The sequence below is a fragment of the Siniperca chuatsi genome, linkage group LG16 (genome assembly GCF_020085105.1).
Source record: "Siniperca chuatsi isolate FFG_IHB_CAS linkage group LG16, ASM2008510v1, whole genome shotgun sequence".
Classification (NCBI taxonomy): domain Eukaryota; kingdom Metazoa; phylum Chordata; class Actinopteri; order Centrarchiformes; family Sinipercidae; genus Siniperca; species Siniperca chuatsi.
The window spans coordinates 6,530,295-6,554,160 of NC_058057.1; the positions used below are offsets into that span (position 1 = coordinate 6,530,295).

General features: G+C 43.0%; 1 protein-coding gene across 21 annotated transcripts in view; it reads left to right on the forward strand.

Moving 5' to 3' along the window:
- LOC122863199 (adhesion G protein-coupled receptor F5-like) overlaps positions 1–23,866 on the forward strand; it is a 59,365-nt gene that overhangs the window by 25,514 nt on the left and 9,985 nt on the right. For 6 of the 21 annotated variants that reach the window (XM_044169426.1, XM_044169438.1, XM_044169444.1 and 3 more), the window contains 20 exons: positions 3,460–3,516; positions 3,637–3,705; positions 3,839–3,907; positions 5,766–5,822; positions 5,943–6,011; positions 6,145–6,213; positions 8,066–8,122; positions 8,246–8,314; positions 8,448–8,516; positions 10,368–10,424; positions 10,546–10,614; positions 10,748–10,816; positions 13,041–13,097; positions 13,218–13,280; positions 13,414–13,455; positions 21,069–21,125; positions 21,270–21,311; positions 22,347–22,403; positions 22,524–22,592; positions 22,726–22,767. In XM_044169426.1, the coding sequence (XP_044025361.1) occupies positions 3,460–3,516; positions 3,637–3,705; positions 3,839–3,907; positions 5,766–5,822; positions 5,943–6,011; positions 6,145–6,213; positions 8,066–8,122; positions 8,246–8,314; positions 8,448–8,516; positions 10,368–10,424; positions 10,546–10,614; positions 10,748–10,816; positions 13,041–13,097; positions 13,218–13,280; positions 13,414–13,455; positions 21,069–21,125; positions 21,270–21,311; positions 22,347–22,403; positions 22,524–22,592; positions 22,726–22,767 (1,209 nt within the window). The remainder of the gene's footprint in view (positions 1–3,459; positions 3,517–3,636; positions 3,706–3,838; positions 3,908–5,765; positions 5,823–5,942; positions 6,012–6,144; positions 6,214–8,065; positions 8,123–8,245; positions 8,315–8,447; positions 8,517–10,367; positions 10,425–10,545; positions 10,615–10,747; positions 10,817–13,040; positions 13,098–13,217; positions 13,281–13,413; positions 13,456–21,068; positions 21,126–21,269; positions 21,312–22,346; positions 22,404–22,523; positions 22,593–22,725; positions 22,768–23,866) is intronic. The other 15 variants (XM_044169430.1, XM_044169429.1, XM_044169428.1 and 12 more) reach the window with 15 other exon arrangements.

Below are 23,866 nucleotides of genomic sequence, written 5' to 3' on the forward strand. Positions count from 1 at the left end.
TCCGCCAGGGCTGCCCTTTGTCACCGGTTCTGTTCATAATTTATATGGACAGAATTTCTAGGCGCAGTCAGGGGCGGAGGGAGTCCGGTTTGGGAACCACAGGATCTCATCTCTGCTGTTTGCAGATGATGTCGTTCTGATGGCTTCTTCAAACCAGGACCTGCAGCATGCACTGGGACGGTTTGCAGCCGAGTGTGAAGCAGCTGGGATGAGAATCAGCTCTTCCAAATCTGAGGCCATGGTTCTTGACCGGAAAAAGGTGGTTTGCTCTCTTCGGGTAGGTGGGGAGTCCTTGCCTCAAGTGGAGGAGTTCAAGTATCTCGGGGTCTTGTTCACGAGTGAGGGACGGATGGAGCGTGAGATTGACAGGCGGATCGGTACGGCGTCTGCAGTGATGCGGGCGCTGTATCGGACCGTTGTGGTGAAGAAGGAGCTGAATCGAAAGACAAAGCTCTCGATTTACCGGTCAATCTACGCTCCTGCCCTCACCTATGGTCATGAGCTCTGGGTAGTGACCGAAAGGACAAGATCGCGGATACAAGCGGCCGAAATGGGCTTCCTCCGCCGAGTGGCTGGGCGCTCCCTTAGAGATAGGGTGAGGAGCTCAGTCACACGGGGAGCTCGAGTAGAGCCGCTGCTCCTCCACGTCGAGAGGAGCCAGCTGAGGTGGCTAGGGCATCTGATCCGGATGCCTCCTGGACGCCTCCCTCGGGAGGTGTTCTGGGCATGTCCCACCGGGAGGCGGCCCCGGGGAAGACCCAGGACACGCTGGAGGGACTATGTCTCTCGGCTGGCCTGGGAACGCCTCGGGATCCCCCCGGAGGAGCTGGAGGAAGTGTCTGGAGCGAAGGAAGTCTGGGAGTCCCTGCTTAGACTGCTGCCCCCGCGACCCGGCCCCGGATAAGCGGAAGAAAATGGATGGATGGATGGATGGAGAAACTAAAACATGAACTATATACATGAACAAGACTCCCACACATCCATTTGGCCAAGTTATCATCTCACAGGCCAAATCCCGATGTAACAGGGGCAGGGAATTGTGACGCTGACTCCCTGGGGTACCAAAAATGCAGCGAGTGCATGCGGCCATTCTGTTTTCAAAACAGGGCCGCCTCCAGGAGTGATTTCCATGCCATGAAAATGCCACTCTCTTCTATAATTTAACCAGAGTTTACTCACATTCTGAAGCAAAAATATCTAGTTTAAATGTACTGCTTACACCTTTTTAAACTGTTCATTCCTTCTGCAAAAATGCTTGAAGATCCGCATCGGACAATGCTGTGCTCAATTCACGTCCACCTTGACCTTGCACTGACCATCTAGCCCTCGATATTTCTCTTACTTGTCGGTCCCGTTCATCCACTCGAACTTTAATTCCTAGGTCCCGCAGCGGTAGTGCAGCATCCATCAGGGTAGGGAAGGTTTTTATTCCCGTCTCCAGGTAGATCCTTATCTGTGCCGGGTAGATGCACTGCGCTCTCACATTCTTCATCTTGAGCTGTTTCATTACATCTCGCACCTGTGCTCTTTTCCTCTGCAGCCCAGGCGAATAGTCATTGTCAAAGTAGATCCGCTTTGTGTTGTAAACGACTTCTTTTTGTGACCAGGCTTGTCTTAAGATTGCATCCTTAACCGCGTAGTCCAGGAATCTCACAATTATCGATCTCGGAGGTGCGGTAGAGTTTTTTGGTTTGGCTGCAAGGGCCCTGTGTGCTCTTTCAATCTTTATATCCATGTCCGGAGGTAGCTGTAGAACTGAGGCGAGCAGCTCCTTAACAAATTCTGCTGTGTTTTCCCCTTCGCAGCCCTCGGGAACTTGATATATTCGCAGATTATTCCGACGAAGTCTGTTTTGCAGGTCTTCACATCTACCTGTAAGATCCGCCTCACGTTCCAGGAGATATCGGAGCGCTCTTTCGTGCCGCATTTGAGTTTCCTCAGCAACATTTATCCGTTCCTCCGTCTCCCCGATTCTGCTCTCCAAACTATTTATTTGGCCTTTTAAGTCCTCGACCGAGGTCTCTAATTTAAATCAGTGATATTTTCGTTTGTTTATGCCCTTCTTGATTTTCTTTTCTTAGCGATTTCAGTTCTTCCATCACTTCAGAAAGTTCGGAGCACGCGGGCTAGCTTTAGCATGTCTGGTAGGGCTAGGTGATCGTTTTTTCTCGTCTCTTTCTCTCGAATTGTCATTTTTAGAAGCATTTTTGTGTCTTGTTATCGTACTCATTTCTGCAAACTCTGATTATACCTGAATTGATTATATAAATCGGGATTTTTGCTACTATCCGACGGAGCTTAACTTTCAAGCGTTTACCATCTCCGTGACGTCACCAGAAGCCCCCCATTGTATTGTTTTAAAATGATGTGTGTCATCACGCCCCTATATATTGTCTGGACTGGTCCCCACAGAGGTTTGCTGCTGGAATGCGTATGTTTCATTTTGTACACAAGCATATGAAGGCATGTTCGCGTGCAATGCGGTTATCTTTTCCGAGTTGCAGTTTATGAACACCGTTGCCCGTTGGCGTTTAGCAAACGTAATAAACAGTTGCATTTCACTCTCACTTTTGTCAGGCACAAAGTCACAGAACGCAGCCATGGAAGTGGCTGGCAAGCAAGCAAGATACAGACGGACCAAGAGACGCACTGCCCATCTAGATTAGCAAGACAGAGACTAGGTCGTGTCTAGATGGTAACCCTGAATTTGCCAAAGTCTTACGAGATTTGTACATGTTGTTTCTTCATTGTGCGCATTCCTAAACCTAACCAAGTAGTTTTATTGCCTAAACCTAAATCTCGTGAGAGTTTCAGCAAAACCAGGGTCACCATCTAGACTGGAACGACAGACTAGAGAGATGCACTGCAAGCTAGCACATCAACTTAACGTTTCTGTTATTTGCTGACATCAAACTTGGAGAGGACAGAACACAAGTTTACCTGATTAATGTTCCCGCAAGTCACTCCCATGGTGTGTTTTTTTTCTCTTTTCGTGACCAGAAGGATAGTTCCGCTTCATCCTCTCTTCGAAGTTGTAAATATTGACACCCGCTCTGACACGAGAGGGAGGCGGGGCCCTAAGCAACTTGTGTAGTGAGCGTATAGGGTCATATGTAGACTTACACTCACACACACACACCGATTCTCGCTCCCTCCTGGTGTTACATTATATACGATGATGATTTTTTTAAAGGCAAACCAAAAAAAAAGGAGGGGCATATTTGCAAGTCACACTGGTGCTACTAGTTATACAATTTAGTAGCACTGTCTCCAAAAACGGTCGCAAAATGCGACTAAATGGTCGCAGTCTTGAGACCTGCGTGAGGTTTTTAAAATAAATTGAAGGGGTAACTCACCTGATTAACACATCTGAACACCAGATTTGTCAGTCATTTTTCTTCACTTCTAAGATTTTACTTTTCAGTTTAAAATGCATAATTACAAAAATGTTCTTTTCAGATTCAACACATCCAAACACCACAACACCCACAATATCACCAACAACTGTAGTTACCAGTAAGTTTTTAAAAATAGTGGATGGTGTAACATTACCTTAGTTAACATTTGTTTTAAAATTCTCAGCAATTTTATCTTCACTTGAAGGATTTTACTTTGCGCATAATGTTTTTTTTCTAGATTCAACACCTGTTGCTACAACAGATGTGAACACTACAACAGCTGCAACTCCAACTACAATTATAACAAGTTAGTGCTTTAAAATATTTTCTTACACTACTGTTGCTTTTCCAGATTTGCTTGAAATTTGTCTGTAATTTATTTTCATTTATCAGATTTGACCTCTCAGTTTAACATACAGAATTATTAATTTTCTTTCCAGATTCAACAACAGTTGCTACAACAGATGTGAAAACAACAGTTACCACAACACCACCAACAACTGTAACAAGTAAGTGATTAAAAATAATTGTTAGTGTAAAAATGTAAAAAAAAAATAAAGAAATAAAGAAAAAGAAAAAAATTGTTCTAAGCTTGAATACATTTTTCTGTTGTAAGAAATTACTCTTGGTCATATAATGATCTTTGCAGATTCAACACCTATTGGTACAACACATATGAACACTATATCATTCACAACTGTACCAACAACTGCATTTACCAGTACTGGGCTCCAGAATAACTCTTTCTACTAGTAGCACTGGTGCTCCCAACGGAAAATTTTAGGAGCAACACTAAAATCCACATGCAACTTCCTGGGGCCCTAAGCAAAATTCTGCAAAAGGGCCCTCCTACCTGACCCGTGAGACATGTAAACCATTTGGCATTGCCACCCAGTCAAACCTGACACCCCGGTGCTCCCACTACAATCCTCCCTTCTTTAAAACAGTTTGCTCCATCTGTCGGTCTAAGAAAAGGTAGACCTATACGGAACAGAATGAGATACAAACAAACCATATTTATTGAATAGAATATTTTCTATAGAATCTTAAGATAAATGAATATTACCATTTACATCAATAAGAAATTGTAGAAAATAATAAAATATAACGCTGAGCTTTGGCTCTGCTGCCTGGTAATCATACCAGTCGTTCATTTTAACTTCGATATTTAATCAAAAGTCAACGTCAATCCATTGCTTTCCATCTTGCATTAGTCCAGAGTTGTAACTAAACCTTGACTGAGAGACTAGATAATCATTGTATTGTTTTAAAATGATGTGTGTCATCACGCCCCTATATATTGTCTGGACTGGTCCCCACAGAGGTTGCTGCTGGAATGCGTATGTTTCATTTTGTACACAAGCATATGAAGGCATGTTCGCGTGCAATGCGGTTATCTTTTCCGAGTTGCAGTTTATGAACACCGTTGCCCGTTGGCGTTTAGCAAACGTAATAAACAGTTGCATTTCACTCTCACTTTTGTCAGGCACAAAGTCACAGAACGCAGCCATGGAAGTGGCTGGCAAGCAAGCAAGATACAGACGGACCAAGAGACGCGCACTGCCCATCTAGATTAGCAAGACAGAGACTAGGTCGTGTCTAGATGGTAACCCTGAATTTGCCAAAGTCTTACGAGATTTGTACATGTTGTTTCTTCATTGTGCGCATTCCTAAACCTAACCAAGTAGTTTTATTGCCTAAACCTAAATCTCGTGAGAGTTTCAGCAAAACCAGGGTCACCATCTAGACTGGAACGACAGACTAGAGAGATGCACTGCAAGCTAGCACATCAACTTAACGTTTCTGTTATTTGCTGACATCAAACTTGGAGAGGACAGAACACAAGTTTACCTGATTAATGTTCCCGCAAGTCACTCCCATGGTGTGTTTTTTTTCTCTTTTCGTGACCAGAAGGATAGTTCCGCTTCATCCTCTCTTCGAAGTTGTAAATATTGACACCCGCTCTGACACGAGAGGGAGGCGGGGCCCTAAGCAACTTGTGTAGTGAGCGTATAGGGTCATATGTAGACTTACACTCACACACACACACCGATTCTCGCTCCCTCCTGGTGTTACATTATATACGATGATGATTTTTAAAGGCAAACCAAAAAAAAGGAGGGGCATATTTGCAAGTCACACTGGTGCTACTAGTTATACAATTTAGTAGCACTGTCTCCAAAAACGGTCGCAAAATGCGACTAAATGGTCGCAGTCTTGAGACCTGCGTAGGTTTTTAAAATAAATTGAAGGGGTAACTCACCTGATTAACACATCTGAACACCAGATTTGTCAGTCATTTTTCTTCACTTCTAAGATTTTACTTTTCAGTTTAAAATGCATAATTACAAAAAATGTTCTTTTCAGATTCAACACATCCAAACACCACAACACCCACAATATCACCAACAACTGTAGTTACCAGTAAGTTTTTTAAAAATAGTGGATGGTGTAACATTACCTTAGTTAACATTTGTTTTAAAATTCTCAGCAATTTTATCTTCACTTGAAGGATTTTACTTTGCGCATAATGTTTTTTTCTAGATTCAACACCTGTTGCTACAACAGATGTGAACACTACAACAGCTGCAACTCCAACTACAATTATAACAAGTTAGTGCTTTAAAATATTTTCTTACACTACTGTTGCTTTTCCAGATTTGCTTGAAATTTGTCTGTAATTTATTTTCATTTATCAGATTTGACCTCTCAGTTTAACATACAGAATTATTAATTTTCTTTCCAGATTCAACAACAGTTGCTACAACAGATGTGAAAACAACAGTTACCACAACACCACCAACAACTGTAACAAGTAAGTGATTAAAAATAATTGTTAGTGTAAAAATGTAAAAAAAAAATAAAGAAATAAAGAAAAAAGAAAAAAAATTGTTCTAAGCTTGAATACATTTTTCTGTTGTAAGAAATTACTCTTGGTCATATAATGATCTTTGCAGATTCAACACCTATTGGTACAACACATATGAACACTATATCATTCACAACTGTACCAACAACTGCATTTACCAGTACTGGGCTCCAGAATAACTCTTTCTACTAGTAGCACTGGTGCTCCCAACGGAAAATTTTAGGAGCAACACTAAAATCCACATGCAACTTCCTGGGGCCCTAAGCAAAATTCTGCAAAAGGGCCCTCCTACCTGACCCGTGAGACATGTAAACCATTTGGCATTGCCACCCAGTCAAACCTGACACCCCGGTGCTCCCACTACAATCCTCCCTTCTTTAAAACAGTTTGCTCCATCTGTCGGTCTAAGAAAAGGTAGACCTATACGGAACAGAATGAGATACAAACAAACCATATTTATTGAATAGAATATTTTCTATAGAATCTTAAGATAAATGAATATTACCATTTACATCAATAAGAAATTGTAGAAAATAATAAAATATAACGCTGAGCTTTGGCTCTGCTGCCTGGTAATCATACCAGTCGTTCATTTTAACTTCGATATTTAATCAAAAGTCAACGTCAATCCATTGCTTTCCATCTTGCATTAGTCCAGAGTTGTAACTAAACCTTGACTGAGAGACTAGATAATCATTGTATTGTTTTAAAATGATGTGTGTCATCACGCCCCTATATATTGTCTGGACTGGTCCCCACAGAGGTTGCTGCTGGAATGCGTATGTTTCATTTTGTACACAAGCATATGAAGGCATGTTCGCGTGCAATGCGGTTATCTTTTCGAGAAAGGCAGTTTATGAACACCGTTGCCCGTTGGCGTTTAGCAAACGTAATAAACAGTTGCATTTCACTCTCACTTTTGTCAGGCACAAAGTCACAGAACGCAGCCATGGAAGTGGCTGGCAAGCAAGCAAGATACAGACGGACCAAGAGACGCACTGCCCATCTAGATTAGCAAGACAGAGACTAGGTCGTGTCTAGATGGTAACCCTGAATTTGCCAAAGTCTTACGAGATTTGTACATGTTGTTTCTTCATTGTGCGCATTCCTAAACCTAACCAAGTAGTTTTATTGCCTAAACCTAAATCTCGTGAGAGTTTCAGCAAAACCAGGGTCACCATCTAGACTGGAACGACAGACTAGAGAGATGCACTGCAAGCTAGCACATCAACTTAACGTTTCTGTTATTTGCTGACATCAAACTTGGAGAGGACAGAACACAAGTTTACCTGATTAATGTTCCCGCAAGTCACTCCCATGGTGTGTTTTTTTTCTCTTTTCGTGACCAGAAGGATAGTTCCGCTTCATCCTCTCTTCGGTTGTAAATATTGACACCCGCTCTGACACGAGAGGGAGGCGGGGCCTAAGCAACTTGTGTAGTGAGCGTATAGGGTCATATGTAGACTTACACTCACACACACACACCGATTCTCGCTCCCTCCTGGTGTTACATTATATACGATGATGATTTTTAAAGGCAAACCAAAAAAGGAGGGGCATATTTGCAAGTCACACTGGTGCTACTAGTTATACAATTTAGTAGCACTGTCTCCAAAAACGGTCGCAAAATGCGACTAAATGGTCGCAGTCTTGAGACCTGCGTGAGGTTTTAAAATAAATTGAAGGGGTAACTCACCTGATTAACACATCTGAACACCAGATTTGTCAGTCATTTTCTTCACTTCTAAGATTTTACTTTTCAGTTTAAAATGCATAATTACAAAAATGTTCTTTTCAGATTCAACACATCCAAACACCACAACACCCACAATATCACCAACAACTGTAGTTACCAGTAAGTTTTTTAAAAATAGTGGATGGTGTAACATTACCTTAGTTAACATTTGTTTTAAAATTCTCAGCAATTTTATCTTCACTTGAAGGATTTTACTTTGCGCATAATGTTTTTTTTTTCTAGATTCAACACCTGTTGCTACAACAGATGTGAACACTACAACAGCTGCAACTCCAACTACAATTATAACAAGTTAGTGCTTTAAAATATTTTCTTACACTACTGTTGCTTTTCCAGATTTGCTTGAAATTTGTCTGTAATTTATTTTCATTTATCAGATTTGACCTCTCAGTTTAACATACAGAATTATTAATTTTCTTTCCAGATTCAACAACAGTTGCTACAACAGATGTGAAAACAACAGTTACCACAACACCACCAACAACTGTAACAAGTAAGTGATTAAAAATAATTGTTAGTGTAAAAATGTAAAAAAAATAAAGAAATAAAGAAAAAGAAAAAAATTGTTCTAAGCTTGAATACATTTTTCTGTTGTAAGAAATTACTCTTGGTCATATAATGATCTTTGCAGATTCAACACCTATTGGTACAACACATATGAACACTATATCATTCACAACTGTACCAACAACTGCATTTACCAGTACTGGGCTCCAGAATAACTCTTTCTACTAGTAGCACTGGTGCTCCCAACGGAAAATTTTAGGAGCAACACTAAAATCCACATGCAACTTCCTGGGGCCCTAAGCAAAATTCTGCAAAAGGGCCTCCTACCTGACCCGTGAGACATGTAAACCATTTGGCATTGCCACCCAGTCAAACCTGACACCCCGGTGCTCCCACTACAATCCTCCCTTCTTTAAAACAGTTTGCTCCATCTGTCGGTCTAAGAAAAGGTAGACCTATACGGAACAGAATGAGATACAAACAAACCATATTTATTGAATAGAATATTTTCTATAGAATCTTAAGATAAATGAATATTACCATTTACATCAATAAGAAATTGTAGAAAATAATAAAATATAACGCTGAGCTTTGGCTCTGCTGCCTGGTAATCATACCAGTCGTTCATTTTAACTTCGATATTTAATCAAAAGTCAACGTCAATCCATTGCTTTCCATCTTGCATTAGTCCAGAGTTGTAACTAAACCTTGACTGAGAGACTAGATAATCATTGTATTGTTTTAAAATGATGTGTGTCATCACGCCCCTATATATTGTCTGGACTGGTCCCCACAGAGGTTGCTGCTGGAATGCGTATGTTTCATTTTGTACACAAGCATATGAAGGCATGTTCGCGTGCAATGCGGTTATCTTTTCCGAGTTGCAGTTTATGAACACCGCTGTTGCCCGTTGGCGTTTAGCAAACGTAATAAATAGTTGCATTTCACTCTCACTTTTGTCAGGCACAAAGTCACAGAACGCAGCCATGGAAGTGGCTGGCAAGCAAGCAAGATACAGACGGACCAAGAGACGCACTGCCCATCTAGATTAGCAAGACAGAGACTAGGTCGTGTCTAGATGGTAACCCTGAATTTGCCAAAGTCTTACGAGATTTGTACATGTTGTTTCTTCATTGTGCGCATTCCTAAACCTAACCAAGTAGTTTTATTGCCTAAACCTAAATCTCGTGAGAGTTTCAGCAAAACCAGGGTCACCATCTAGACTGGAACGACAGACTAGAGAGATGCACTGCAAGCTAGCACATCAACTTAACGTTTCTGTTATTTGCTGACATCAAACTTGGAGAGGACAGAACACAAGTTTACCTGATTAATGTTCCCGCAAGTCACTCCCATGGTGTGTTTTTTTTCTTTTCGTGACCAGAAGGATAGTTCCGCTTCATCCTCTCTTGAAGTTGTAAATATTGACACCCGCTCTGACACGAGAGGGAGGCGGGGCCTAAGCAACTTGTGTAGTGAGCGTATAGGGTCATATGTAGACTTACACTCACACACACACACCCGATTCGCTCCCTCCTGGTGTTACATTATATACGATGATGATTTTTAAAGGCAAACCAAAAAAAGGAGGGGCATATTTGCAAGTCACACTGGTGCTACTAGTTATACAATTTAGTAGCACTGTCTCCAAAAACGGTCGCAAAATGCGACTAAATGGTCGCAGTCTTGAGACCTGCGTGAGGTTTTTAAAATAAATTGAAGGGGTAACTCACCTGATTAACACATCTGAACACCAGATTTGTCAGTCATTTTTCTTCACTTCTAAGATTTTACTTTTCAGTTTAAAATGCATAATTACAAAAAATGTTCTTTTCAGATTCAACACATCCAAACACCACAACACCCACAATATCACCAACAACTGTAGTTACCAGTAAGTTTTTTAAAAATAGTGGATGGTGTAACATTACCTTAGTTAACATTTGTTTTAAAATTCTCAGCAATTTTATCTTCACTTGAAGGATTTTACTTTGCGCATAATGTTTTTTTTCTAGATTCAACACCTGTTGCTACAACAGATGTGAACACTACAACAGCTGCAACTCCAACTACAATTATAACAAGTTAGTGCTTTAAAATATTTTCTTACACTACTGTTGCTTTTCCAGATTTGCTTGAAATTTGTCTGTAATTTATTTTCATTTATCAGATTTGACCTCTCAGTTTAACATACAGAATTATTAATTTTCTTTCCAGATTCAACAACAGTTGCTACAACAGATGTGAAAACAACAGTTACCACAACACCACCAACAACTGTAACAAGTAAGTGATTAAAAATAATTGTTAGTACCACAACACCACCAACAACTGTAACAAGTAAGTGATTAAAAATAATTGTTAGTGTAAAAATGTAAAAAAAATAAAGAAATAAAGAAAAAGAAAAAATTGTTCTAAGCTTGAATACATTTTTCTGTTGTAAATTACTCTTGGTCATATAATGATCTTTGCAGATTCAACACCTATTGGTACAACACCAGATTTGCTTGAAATTTGTCTGTAATTTATTTTCATTTATCAGATTTGACCTCTCAGTTTAACATACAGAATTATTAATTTTCTTTCCAGATTCAACAACAGTTGCTACAACAGATGTGAAAACAACAGTTACCACAACACCACCAACAACTGTAACAAGTAAGTGATTAAAAATAATTGTTAGTGTAAAATGTAAAAAAATAAAGAAATAAAGAAAAGAAAAAAAATTGTTCTAAGCTTGAATACATTTTTCTGTTGTAAGAAATTACTCTTGGTCATATAATGATCTTTGCAGATTCAACACCTATTGGTACAAATACATATGAACACTATACATTCACAATTGTACCAACAACTGCATTTACCAGTACTGGGCTCCAGAATAACTCTTTCTACTAGTAGCACTGGTGCTCCCAACGGAAAATTTTAGGAGCAACACTAAAATCCACATGCAACTTCCTGGGGCCCTAAGCAAAATTCTGCAAAAGGGCCCTCCTACCTGACCCGTGAGACATGTAAACCATTTGGCATTGCCACCCAGTCAAACCTGACACCCCGTGCTCCCACTACAATCCTCCCTTCTTTAAAACAGTTTTGCTCCATCTGTCGGTCTAAGAAAAGGTAGACCTATACGGAACAGAATGAGATACAAACAAACCATATTTATTGAATAGAATATTTTCTATAGAATCTTAAGATAAATGAATATTACCATTTACATCAATAAGAAATTGTAGAAAATAATAAAATATAACGCTGAGCTTTGGCTCTGCTGCCTGGTAATCATACCAGTCGTTCATTTTAACTTCGATATTTAATCAAAAGTCAACGTCAATCCATTGCTTTCCATCTTGCATTAGTCCAGAGTTGTAACTAAACCTTGACTGAGAGACTAGATAATCATTGTATTGTTTTAAAATGATGTGTGTCATCACGCCCCTATATATTGTCTGGACTGGTCCCCACAGAGGTTTGCTGCTGGAATGCATATGTTTCATTTTGTACACAAGCATATGAAGGCATGTTCGCGTGCAATGCGGTTATCTTTTCCGAGTTGCAGTTTATGAACACCGTTGCCCGTTGGCGTTTAGCAAACGTAATAAACAGTTGCATTTCACTCTCACTTTTGTCAGGCACAAAGTCACAGAACGCAGCCATGGAAGTGGCTGGCAAGCAAGCAAGATACAGACGGACCAAGAGACGCACTGCCCATCTAGATTAGCAAGACAGAGACTAGGTCGTGTCTAGATGGTAACCCTGAATTTGCCAAAGTCTTACGAGATTTGTACATGTTGTTTCTTCATTGTGCGCATTCCTAAACCTAACCAAGTAGTTTTATTGCCTAAACCTAAATCTCGTGAGAGTTTCAGCAAAACCAGGGTCACCATCTAGACTGGAACGACAGACTAGAGAGATGCACTGCAAGCTAGCACATCAACTTAACGTTTCTGTTATTTGCTGACATCAAACTTGGAGAGGACAGAACACAAGTTTACCTGATTAATGTTCCCGCAAGTCACTCCCATGGTGTGTTTTTTTTCTCTTTTCGTGACCAGAAGGATAGTTCCGCTTCATCCTCTCTTCGAAGTTGTAAATATTGACACCCGCTCTGACACGAGAGGGAGGCGGGGCCCTAAGCAACTTGTGTAGTGAGCGTATAGGGTCATATGTAGACTTACACTCACACACACACACCGATTCTCGCTCCCTCCTGGTGTTACATTATATACGATGATGATTTTTAAAGGCAAACCAAAAAAAAGGAGGGGCATATTTGCAAGTCACACTGGTGCTACTAGTTATACAATTTAGTAGCACTGTCTCCAAAAACGGTCGCAAAATGCGACTAAATGGTCGCAGTCTTGAGACCTGCGTAGGTTTTTAAAATAAATTGAAGGGGTACTCACCTGATTAACACATCTGAACACCAGATTTGTCAGTCATTTTTCTTCACTTCTAAGATTTTACTTTTCAGTTTAAAATGCATAATTACAAAAAATGTTCTTTTCAGATTCAACACATCCAAACACCACAACACCCACAATATCACCAACAACTGTAGTTACCAGTAAGTTTTTTAAACATAGTGGATGGTGTAACATTACCTTAGTTAACATTTGTTTTAAAATTCTCAGCAATTTTATCTTCACTTGAAGGATTTTACTTTGCACATAATGTTTTTTTCTAGATTCAACACCTGTTGCTACAACAGATGTGAACACTACAACAGCTGCAACTCCAATTATAACAAGTTAGTGCTTTAAAATATTTTCTTACACTACTGTTGCTTTTCCAGATTTGCTTGAAATTTGTCTGTAATTTATTTTCATTTATCAGATTTGACCTCTCAGTTTAACATACAGAATTATACATTTTCTTTCCAGATTCAACAACAGTTACCACAACACCAACAACAACTGTAACAAGTAAGTGATTAAAAATAATTGTTAGTGTTAAAATAAAAAAAAAAGAAAGAAAATTGTTCTAAGCTTGAATACATTTTTCTGTTGTAAGAAATAACTCTTGGAGATATAATGATCTTTGCAGACTCAACACCTATTGGTACAAAACATATGAACACTACAACATTCACAACTGTACCAACAACTTCATTTACCAGTACTGGGCTCCAGACTAACTCTTTCCACTAGTAGCACTGGTGCGCCCAACTGAAAATTTTAGGAGCAACACTAAAATCCACATGCAACTTCCTGGGGCCCTAAGCAAAATTCTGCAAAAGGGCCCTCCTTGTCGCGGGGCCGAACTGGGGACCCAAAAGCAGAACACACGGACAGAGCAGATTAGGGCTCAAACAGTTTTATTCTTGGTATTGTCAGCGAGATCTGTAGTGTCCGGCGTTGTTCGTGCTGGTCCCGTGGACTCAACGGGACCAGGATTGAGGCCAAGTGGCAGCTCTTTAAGCGGAGACGACGGGGACTGGTTTTGGGCTGGCTGGTGTGGCAGCAGGCTGGGCTGAGCTGGCGATGGGTCCGGGAGTCGGAGAACAGGAGCGGCGTGACCGCTGGCGTGGAGTGGAAGTTGCAGGGATCTGGGGACAGACTGGAACGGAGATTACCGGCAAGGCGAAGATCTGAGACAGAGACAGATAAGGTTACCATCAAGGTAAGTATTTAGCACATAAACAATTTCCTTACTTGCGGATGCCGTTTCACGTAGTGCATACTTGGGTATGAAGACGATCTGGCGCTGGAAGTGTGGATGAGCCCAGTAGATAAACTGTTGTAATGGATGATGATGGAGAACAGGTGTGCCGGTAATCAACCGCAGCCGGGAGATCGGGGAGCCAGCCAGAACACAGACACACACTTACATAGACAACAACAGACAGGGCACAGCCAAGAAACACAAGGGAGGACAGATACAAAAGAGTACAAGAGGATCAGGGGTCATAGTGGTTAACTATGACAGGACCCCCCCTCTAATGGGCGCCTCCTGGGCTTTTCAGGGTGAGCCTGGTGGAACTCCAGAATCAACTGTGGGTCCAGGATCGAGGTGCAAGTGAGGAACCCAGGACCGTTCCTCGGGACCATACCCTTCCCAGTCCAGATACTGGAGCCCCCTACCTCGCCGACGAACGTCCAACAGCCGCCGCACAGTGTATGCTGGATGGTCCTCGATCACCCAGGCGGGTGGAGGGGGAACGGCTGGAGGGCACAGGTTCCTGACAGCTACAGGCTTGATTTGTGAAACATGAAAGGTTGGGTGAACCCTCATAGATTGAGGTAAACGGAGTCTCACAGCGGTGGGGCTAATGATACGTTCAATCATGAATGGTCAAATGTAGCGGGGGGATAATTTTTGAGATTCGGTATGTAATGGAATGTTTCTGGAAGAAAACCACACTTTCTGACCTGGCTAGTAAGCGGGTGCTGGAGTCCTACGTTGATCTGCGATCTGCCGATTCCGTTCTGATGACTGACACAGCGCTGCTCGGGTCTCTCGCCATACCTTGCGGCAGCGGCGAAGATGGTGGTGAACTGATGGAACCGCCAGCTCCCTCTCCTGGGACGGGAAGAGGGGGGGCAGATTACCTAAAGATGCCTCGAAAGGAGAGAGACCAGAAGCAGAGCAGGTTAATGAATTATGGGCATATTCAATCCAGGCGAGGTGGGAACTCCAGGTCGACGGGTTTGCGGCAATCACGCAGCGCATGCGGCCTCGAGGTCCTGGTTAGCCCTCTCAGTCTGACCATTAGACTGGGGATGGAACCCTGAGGAAAGACTGGCGGTTGCCCCCAGTGCCTGGCAGAAGGCCTTCCACACCTGGGAAACGAACTGGGGTCCCCAGTCAGAAACTATATCCAGGGGTATGCCATGTATACAGAAGACATGTTGGACTACGAGGTCAGCTGTCTCTCGGGCTGAGGGAAGTTTGGTTAAGGCTATGAAGTGGACCGCCTTCAAGAAACGATCCACAATGGTGAGGATGGCGGTATTGCCATGTGAACAGGGAAGACCGGTGACGAAATCCAGGGCGATGTGTGACCATGGCCGACTGGGGATGGGGAGAGGTTGAAGTAGGCCTGCTGATGGCTTATGTGAAGTCTTGCCTCGGGCGCAGGTGCAACACGCAGCGACAAAGGCCCGGGTGTCGGCCTCCATAGTCGCCCACCAAAAATACCTTTTTAAAAGTGAAAGAGTATGAAGCGTACACGTTGTGTCCCCACTGTAGCACCTGGGAACAGACTGAGTCCGGGACGAACAGTCGATTTGGGGGGGCCGTTCCCTGCGTCGGGCTGATCACGTTGGGCCGCTCTCACAATAGACTCAATCTCCCATGTGATGGCAGCTACTACGCAGGTAGACGGGAGAATGGTATCTGGTTCGGGGGAGCTGTCCAAGGTATAATGTTGCCGGGAGAGGGTGTCTGGCTTGGTGTTCTTAGACCCAGGGCGATAAGTTAAGGTAAACTTGAAGCGACCAAAGAACAGGGCCCAGCGCGCTTGGCGAGAGTTTAACCTCCTTGCTGTCTGAATATACTCCAAGTTTTTATGATCGGTCCATTCAATAAACGGCTGCTCCGCTCCCTCCAACCAGTGCCGCCACTCCTCTAGGGCTAGCTTGACCACGAGGAGCCCTCTATTTCCGATGTCGTAATTTCGTTCGGCCAGAGAGAGTCGTCGCGAAAAAAAGGCGCACGGGTGGAGTTTCTGGTCCGTGGGGGAGCGTTGCGAGAGGACGGCTCCGACGCCGATGTCGGAGGCGTCCACCTCCACAGTGAATTGTCGTGAGGGGTCGGGTTGAATGAGGATGGGAGCCGATGTGAAAAGGTCCTTTAAACGGGTCCAGGCCACCTCAGCTTCCGGGGTCCAGGAAAAAGGGCTCTTGGGGGAGGTGAGACTAGTCAATGGCGCTGCCACCCGGCTATAATCTTGAATGAACCGCTGATAGAAGTTTGTGAATCCCAAAAAATGCTGTAGCTGTTTGCGGGTGGTGGGTCTAGGCCACTCTGCCACCGCTTGGGTCTTGGCGGGATCAGTCCTCATCTGACCGCTCTCCAGGATATACCCCAGGAAACTCACTGATTGGATGTGGAATTCGCATTTCTCCACCTTGACGAATAGCCGGTTCTCCAGGAGCCTTTGTAGTACTTGCCGGACATGGAGGACGTGGCTGGATTAGTCCGGGGAGAAGATAAGTATATCGTCCAGGTAAACGAAGACAAAGTGATTGAGGAAATCCCGTAGCACATCATTCACCAGAACCTGAAAGATGGCCGGGGCGTTCGTGAGTCCGAATGGCATTACTAGGTACTCGAAGTGGCCCAGAGGGGTGTTGAATGCCGTCTTCCACTCGTCCCCTTCTCTGATACGCACCAGGTGGTAGGCGTTCCGGAGGTCTAGCTTGGTGAATACTTTAGCTCCCTGGAGTGGTTCAAACGTGGAGTTGATTAGTGGCAGCGGGTATTTATTCTTGATGGTTATTTGGTTTAATCCTCTGTAATCAATGCAGGGGTGAAGTGACCCATCTTTTTTCTTCACAAAGAAAAAACCCGCCCCAGCCGGTGAGGAAGACGCCGGGATCAGACCGGCATGAAGCAACTCCCCGATGTACTTCTCCATAGCCTCCCTCTCTGGTCGCGACAGGTTGTACAGACAGGTCGCTGCCAGTGGGGCTCCGGGGAGGAGATCAATAGCGCAATCATATGGTTGATGTGGTGGTAGGGACGTCGCCAGATCTTTGCTGAAGATCTCGCTGAGGTCGTGGTACTCGGGGGGAATTAAAGACAGGTCCGGAGGATCCACCCTAGGCGAGGTGGAGCTGCTCTCTGGTGGTGACTGAGCAGATTGCAAGCATGTAGCGAGACAAAAAGGGCTCCAACCCGCTATTCTTCCCTTGGCCCAGTCAATGTGGGGATTATGATGCTGCAGCCAGGGGAAGCCCAGAACCAGTGGTGTGATGTGAGATGAGATGAGCTGGAACTTGATCTCCTTGCGGTGGTTCCCAGAGAGTACCAGGGACATCTGGGTGGTACGGTGGGTGACGCGAGCCAGAACCTTGCCATCTAGTGCCTCCGTGTTACGTGGACTCTCCAGTGGTTCCGTGAGGAGACCCGTCTGTCGAGCCAACCCTGTGTACAAGAAGTTGCCTTCGGCGCCAGAATCTATCAGGGCCAGCAGAGGAATAGACCCACCCCGGAAGTAAAGGGTAGGCGGGACCTGTAATCTGGGTGAACCTTGATTAAGGGGGTCGTTGTGGCTCACCTGAACCCCCACTGCGACCGGTGAGCCTACTCTTTTGGCCTCCGGGGACATCTATCCCGGAAGTGACCCCTCTCGCCGCAGTATAGGCACTCTCCTGCAGCAAGTCTGCGACGGCGCTCCTCTGGTGTCAAGTGGGTCCGGCCTACTTGCATAGGTTCCCCCTCTGGTTCGGTTGTGGTTGGCGAGTTAGCATTAGCCGGAGACGGATTGGACACTCTGGTACGGGGGTGAACGGTTGTAGCCACATGGCGAGCAGGAAGGGGGCGAGAACGGTTGGTGCGCTCCCGGAACCGCTCGCGCATGCAATTATCCATTCGATTGCACAAGGTCACCAATGCATCCAGCTCAGAGGGTTCCTCACGGGCGGCTAGCTCGTCCTTAAGGTTGTCGTTAAGACCAGCGATGAATGCGCTGATAAGCGCCTCCTCGTTCCAACCGGAGTCAGCAGCGAGGGTGTGGAACTCTACGGCGTAGTCTGCTACGCTGCGGATCCGGATCCACAGCAGTCGATTACCCGCATTTCCACCGTCCACAGGATGGTCAAAGAGCCCATGCTAATGCTCTGTCCCGGATCCCAGGCGTGGGATTCCCGGGGGGGAGGGGCCCTCGGAGGATCCGCGGGAGTGGGAGGTGGCGCCAACGGAGCCGTCGAGGCGAGTTGGGACACCTGCTGCGTCAGCTGCGTAAGTTGAGTTACCATGGCCTGATTGCTGTCGGCTAGAGCCCGAATTATCTATTTGTGCTGTTCCAGAAGAATCCCTTGGCTTGTTATTGCCTGGTGGAATGGGTCGCCTTCTGGGTTTGCGTCCGCTGGGTCCACGTTGGCCAGATCGTTCTGTCGCGGGGCCAAACTGGGGACCCAAAAGCAGAACACATGGACAGAGCAGATAAGGGCTCGAACAGTTTTATTGTTGGTATTGTCAGGGAGATCTGTAGTGTCCAGCGTTGTTCGTGCTGGTCCAGTGGACTCGACGGGACCAGGATTGAGGCCAAGTGGCAGCTCTTTAAGCGGAGACGACGGGGACTGGTTTTGGGCTGGCTGGTGTGGCAGCAGGCTGGGCTGAGCTGGCGATGGGTCCGGGAGTCGGAGAACAGGAGCGGCATGGCCGCTGGCGTGGAGTGGAAGTTGCGGGGATCTGGGGACAGACTGGAACAGAGATTACCGGCAAGGCGAAGATCTGAGACAGAGACAGATAAGGTTACCATCAAGGTAAGTATTTAGCACATAAACAATTTCCTTACTTGCGGAGGCCGTTTCACGTAGTGCATACATCGGTATGAAGACGATCTGGCGCTGGAAGTGTGGATGAGCCCAGTAGATAAACTGTTGTAATGGATGATGATGGAGAACAGGTGTGCCGGTAATCAACCGCAGCCGGGAGATCGGGGAGCCAGCCAGAACACAGACACACACTTACATAGACAACAACAGACAGGGCACAGCCAAGAAACACAAGGGAGGACAGATATAAAAGAGTACAAGAAGATCAGGGGGCATAGTGGCTGACTATGACATTCCTACCTGACCCGTGAGACATGTACAGTTAGACATAAGTTAGTGTAAAAATGTAAAAAAATAAATAAATAAAAGAAAAAAAATTGTTCTAAGCTTGAATACATTTTTCTGTTGTAAGAAATGACTCTTGGTCATATAATGATCTTTGCAGACTCAACACCTTTTGGTACAAAACATATGAACACTATATCATCCACAACTGTACCAACAACTGCATTTACCAGTACTGGGCTCCAGACTAACTCTTTCTACTAGTAGCACTGGTGCTCCCAACGGAAAATTTTAGGAGCAACACTAAAATCCACATGCAACTTCCTGGGGCCCTAAGCAAAATTCTGCAAAAGGGCCCTCCTACCTGCCCCGTGAGACATGTAAACCATTTGGCATTGCCACCCAGTCAAATCTGACACCCCAGTGCTCCCACTACAATCCTCCCTTCTTTAAAACAGTTTGCTCCATCTGTCGGTCTAAGAAAAGGTAGACCTATACGGAACAGGATGAGATACAAACAAACCATATTTATTGAATAGAATATTTTCTATAGAATCTTAAGATAAATGAATATTACCATTTACATCGATAAGAAATTGTAGAAAATAATAAAATATAACGCTGAGCTTTGGCTCTGCTGCCTGGTAATCATACCAGTCGTTCATTTTAACTTCGATATTTAATCAAAAGTCAATGTCAGTCCATTGCTTTCCATCTTGCATTAGTCCAGAGTTGTAACTAAACCTTGACTGAGAGACTAGATAATCATTGTATTGTTTTAAAATGATGTGTGTCATCACGCCCCTATATATTGTCTGGACTGGTCCCCACAGAGGTTGCTGCTGGAATGCGTATGTTTCATTTTGTACACACGCATATGAAGGCATGTTTGCGTGCAATGCGGTTATCTTTTCCGAGTTGCAGTTTATGAACACCGTTGCCAGTTGGCGTTTGTCAAACGTAATAAACAGTTGCATTTCACTCTCACTTTTGTCAGGCACAAAGTCACAGAACGCAGCCATGGAAGTGGCTGGCAAACAAGCAAGATACAGACAGACCAAGAGATGCACTGCCCATCTAGATTAGCAAGACAGAGACTAGGTCGTGTCTAAATGGTAACCCTGAATTTGCGAAAGTCTTACGAGATTTGTACATGTTGTTTCTTCATTGTGCGCATTCCTAAACCTAACCAAATAGTTTTATTGCCTCAACCTAACCAAGTAGTTTTGTTGCCTAAACCTAAATCTTGCGAGAGTTTCCGCAAATCCAGTATCACCATCTAAACTGGACCGACAGACTAGAGAGATGCATTGCAAGCTTGCACATCAACTTAACATTTCTGTTATTTGCTGACATCAAACTTGGAGGACAGAACACAAGTTTACCTGATTAATGTTCCCGCAAGTCACTCCCATGGTGTGTTTTTTTTCTCTTTTCGTGACCAGAAGGATAGTTCCACTTCATCCTCTCTTCGAAGTTGTAAACATTAACACCTGCTTTGAAACAAGAAGTAGGCGGGGCCCTAAGCAACTTGTGCAGTGAGCGTATAGGGCCATATGTAGACCTACACCCACACACACACGATTCTCGCTCCCTCCTGGTGTTACATTATATACAATGATGATTTTAAAACGCAAAACAAAACAAAAAAAGCAGTCTGGAGACCTGCGTAGGTTTTTAAAATAAATTGAAGGGGTAACTCACCTGATTAACACATCTGAACACCAGATTTGTCAGTAATTTTTCTTCACTTCTAAGATTTTACTTTTCAGTTTAAAATGCATAATTACAAAAAATTATCTTTTCAGATTCAACACATCCAAACACCACAACACCCACAATATCACCAACAACTGTAGTTACCAGTAAGTTTTTTAAAAATAGTGGATGGTGTAACATTACCTTACTGTTGCTTTTCCACATTTCCTTGAAATTTGTCTGTAATTTATTTTCAGTTATCAGATTTGACCTCTCAGTTTAACATACAGAATTATACATTTTCTTTCCAGATTCAACAACAGTTACCACAACACCACCAACAACTGTAACAAGTAAGTGATTAAAAATAATTGTTAGTGTAAAAATGTAAAATAAAAAAATAGTTTTGAGCTTGAATAATTTTTTTCTGTTGTAAGGAATAACTCTTGGTCATATAATGATCTTTGCAGACTCAACACCTATTGGTACAACACATATGAACACTACAACATTCACAACTGTACCAACAACTGCATTTACCAGTTCTGGGCTCCAGACTAACTCTTTCCTCTAGTAGCACTGGTGCTCCCAACTGAAAATTTTAGGAGCAACACTTATGTAAATCCACATGCAACTTCCTGGGGCCCTAAGCAAAATTCTGCAAAAGGGCCCTCCTACCTGACCCGTGAGACATGTAAACCATTTGGCATTGCCACACAGTCCAACCTGACACCCCAGTGCTCCCACTACAATCCTCCCTTCTTTAAAATAGTTTGCTCCATCTGTCAGTCTAAGAAAAGGTAGACCTATACGGAACAGAATGAGGTACAAACAATATTTATTGAATAGAATATTTTCTATAGAATCTCAAGATAAGTGATTATTACCATTTACATCAAGTCACTCTCATAGTGTTTTTTTCTCTCTTTTCGTGACCAGAAGGGTAGTTCCGTTTCATCCTCTCTTCGATGTTGTAAACATTGACACCCGCTTTGACACGAGAGGGAGGCGGGGCCCTAAGCAACTTGCGTAGTGAGCGTATGATGCCATATGTAGACCTACACTCACACACACACCGATTCTCGCTCCCTCCTGGTGTTACATTATATACGATGATGATTTTAAAAAGCAAAACAAAATAAAAATGAAGGGGCATATTTGCAAGTCTCACTGGTGCTACTGGTTATACAATTTAGTAGCACTGTTTCCAACAACGGTCGCAAAATGCGACTAAATGGTCGCAGTCTGGAGACCTGCGTAGGTTTTTAAAATAAATTGAAGGGGTAACTCACCTGATTAACACATCTGATTTGTCAGTATTTTTTCTTCACTTATAAGATTTTACTTTTCAGTTTAAAATGCATAATTACAAAAAATTATCTTTTCAGATTCAATACATCCAAACACCACAACACCCACAATATCACCAACAACTGTAGTTACCAGTAAGTTTTTAAAAAATAGTGGATGGTGTAACATTACCTTAGTTAACATTTGTTTTAAAATTCTCAGCAATTTTATCTTCACTTGAAGGATTTTACTTTGCGCATTATGTTTTTTTCTAGATTCAACACCTGTTTCTACAACAGGTGTGAGCACTACAACAGCTGCAACTCCAACGGCAATTATAACAAGTTAGTGCTTTAAACTATTTTCTTACACTACTGTTGCTTTTCCACATTTCCTTGAAATTTGTCTGTAAATTATTTTCATTTATCAGATTTGACCTCTCAGTTTAACATACAGAATTATACATTTTCTTTCCAGATTCAACAACAGTTACCACAACACCAACAACAACTGTAACAAGTAAGTGATTAAAAATAATTGTTAGTGTAAAAATGTAAAATAAAAAAATAGTTTTGAGCTTGAATAATTTTTTTCTGTTGTAAGGAATAACTCTTGGTCATATAATGATCTTTGCAGACTCAACACCTATTGGTACAACACATATGAACACTACAACATTCACAACTGTACCAACAACTGCATTTACCAGTACTGGGCTCCAGACTAACTCTTTCTACTAGTAGCACTGGTGCTCCCAACTGAAAATTTTAGGAGCAACACTTATGTAAATCCACATGCAACTTCCTGGGGCCCTAAGGAAAATTCTGCAAAAGGGCCCTCCTACCTGACCCGTGAGACATGTAAACCATTTGGCATTGCCACACAGTCAAAACTGACACCCCATTGCTACCACTACAATCCGCCATTCTTTAAAACAGTTTGCTCCATCTGTCGGTCTAAGAAAAGGTAGACCTATATGGAACAGAATGAGGTACAAACAATATTTATTGAATAGAATATTTTCTATAGAATCTCAAGATAAGTGATTATTACCATTTACATCAATAAGAAATTGTAGAAAATATAAATTGTAGAAAATAATAAAATATAACACAGAGCTTTGGCTCTGCTGCCTGGTAATCATACCAGTCGTTCATTTTAACTTCGATATTTAATCAAAAGTCAATGTCAATCCATTGCTTTCCATCTTGCATTAGTCCAGAGTTGTAAATAAACCTTGTCTGAGAGGCTAGATAATCATTGTACTGTTTTAAAATTATGTGTGTCGTCACGCCCCTATATATTGTCTGGACTGGTCCCCACAGAGGTTGCTGCTAGATAACGTATGTTTCATTTTGTACACACTGGTGCTCCCAATTGAAAATTTTAGGAGCAACTTCCTGGGGCCCAAAGCAAAATTCTGAGAAGGGGCCCTCCTACCTGACCCGTGAGCCATGTAAACCATTTGCCATTCTCGTTTTGTTGCTTAAATTTTAATCCTGGGAGAGTTTCCGCAAATCTAGGGTCACCATCTAGGCTGGACTGACAGACTAGAGAGAAATGCACTGCAAGCTAGCACATCAACTTAACATTTCTGTTATTTGCTGACATCAAACTT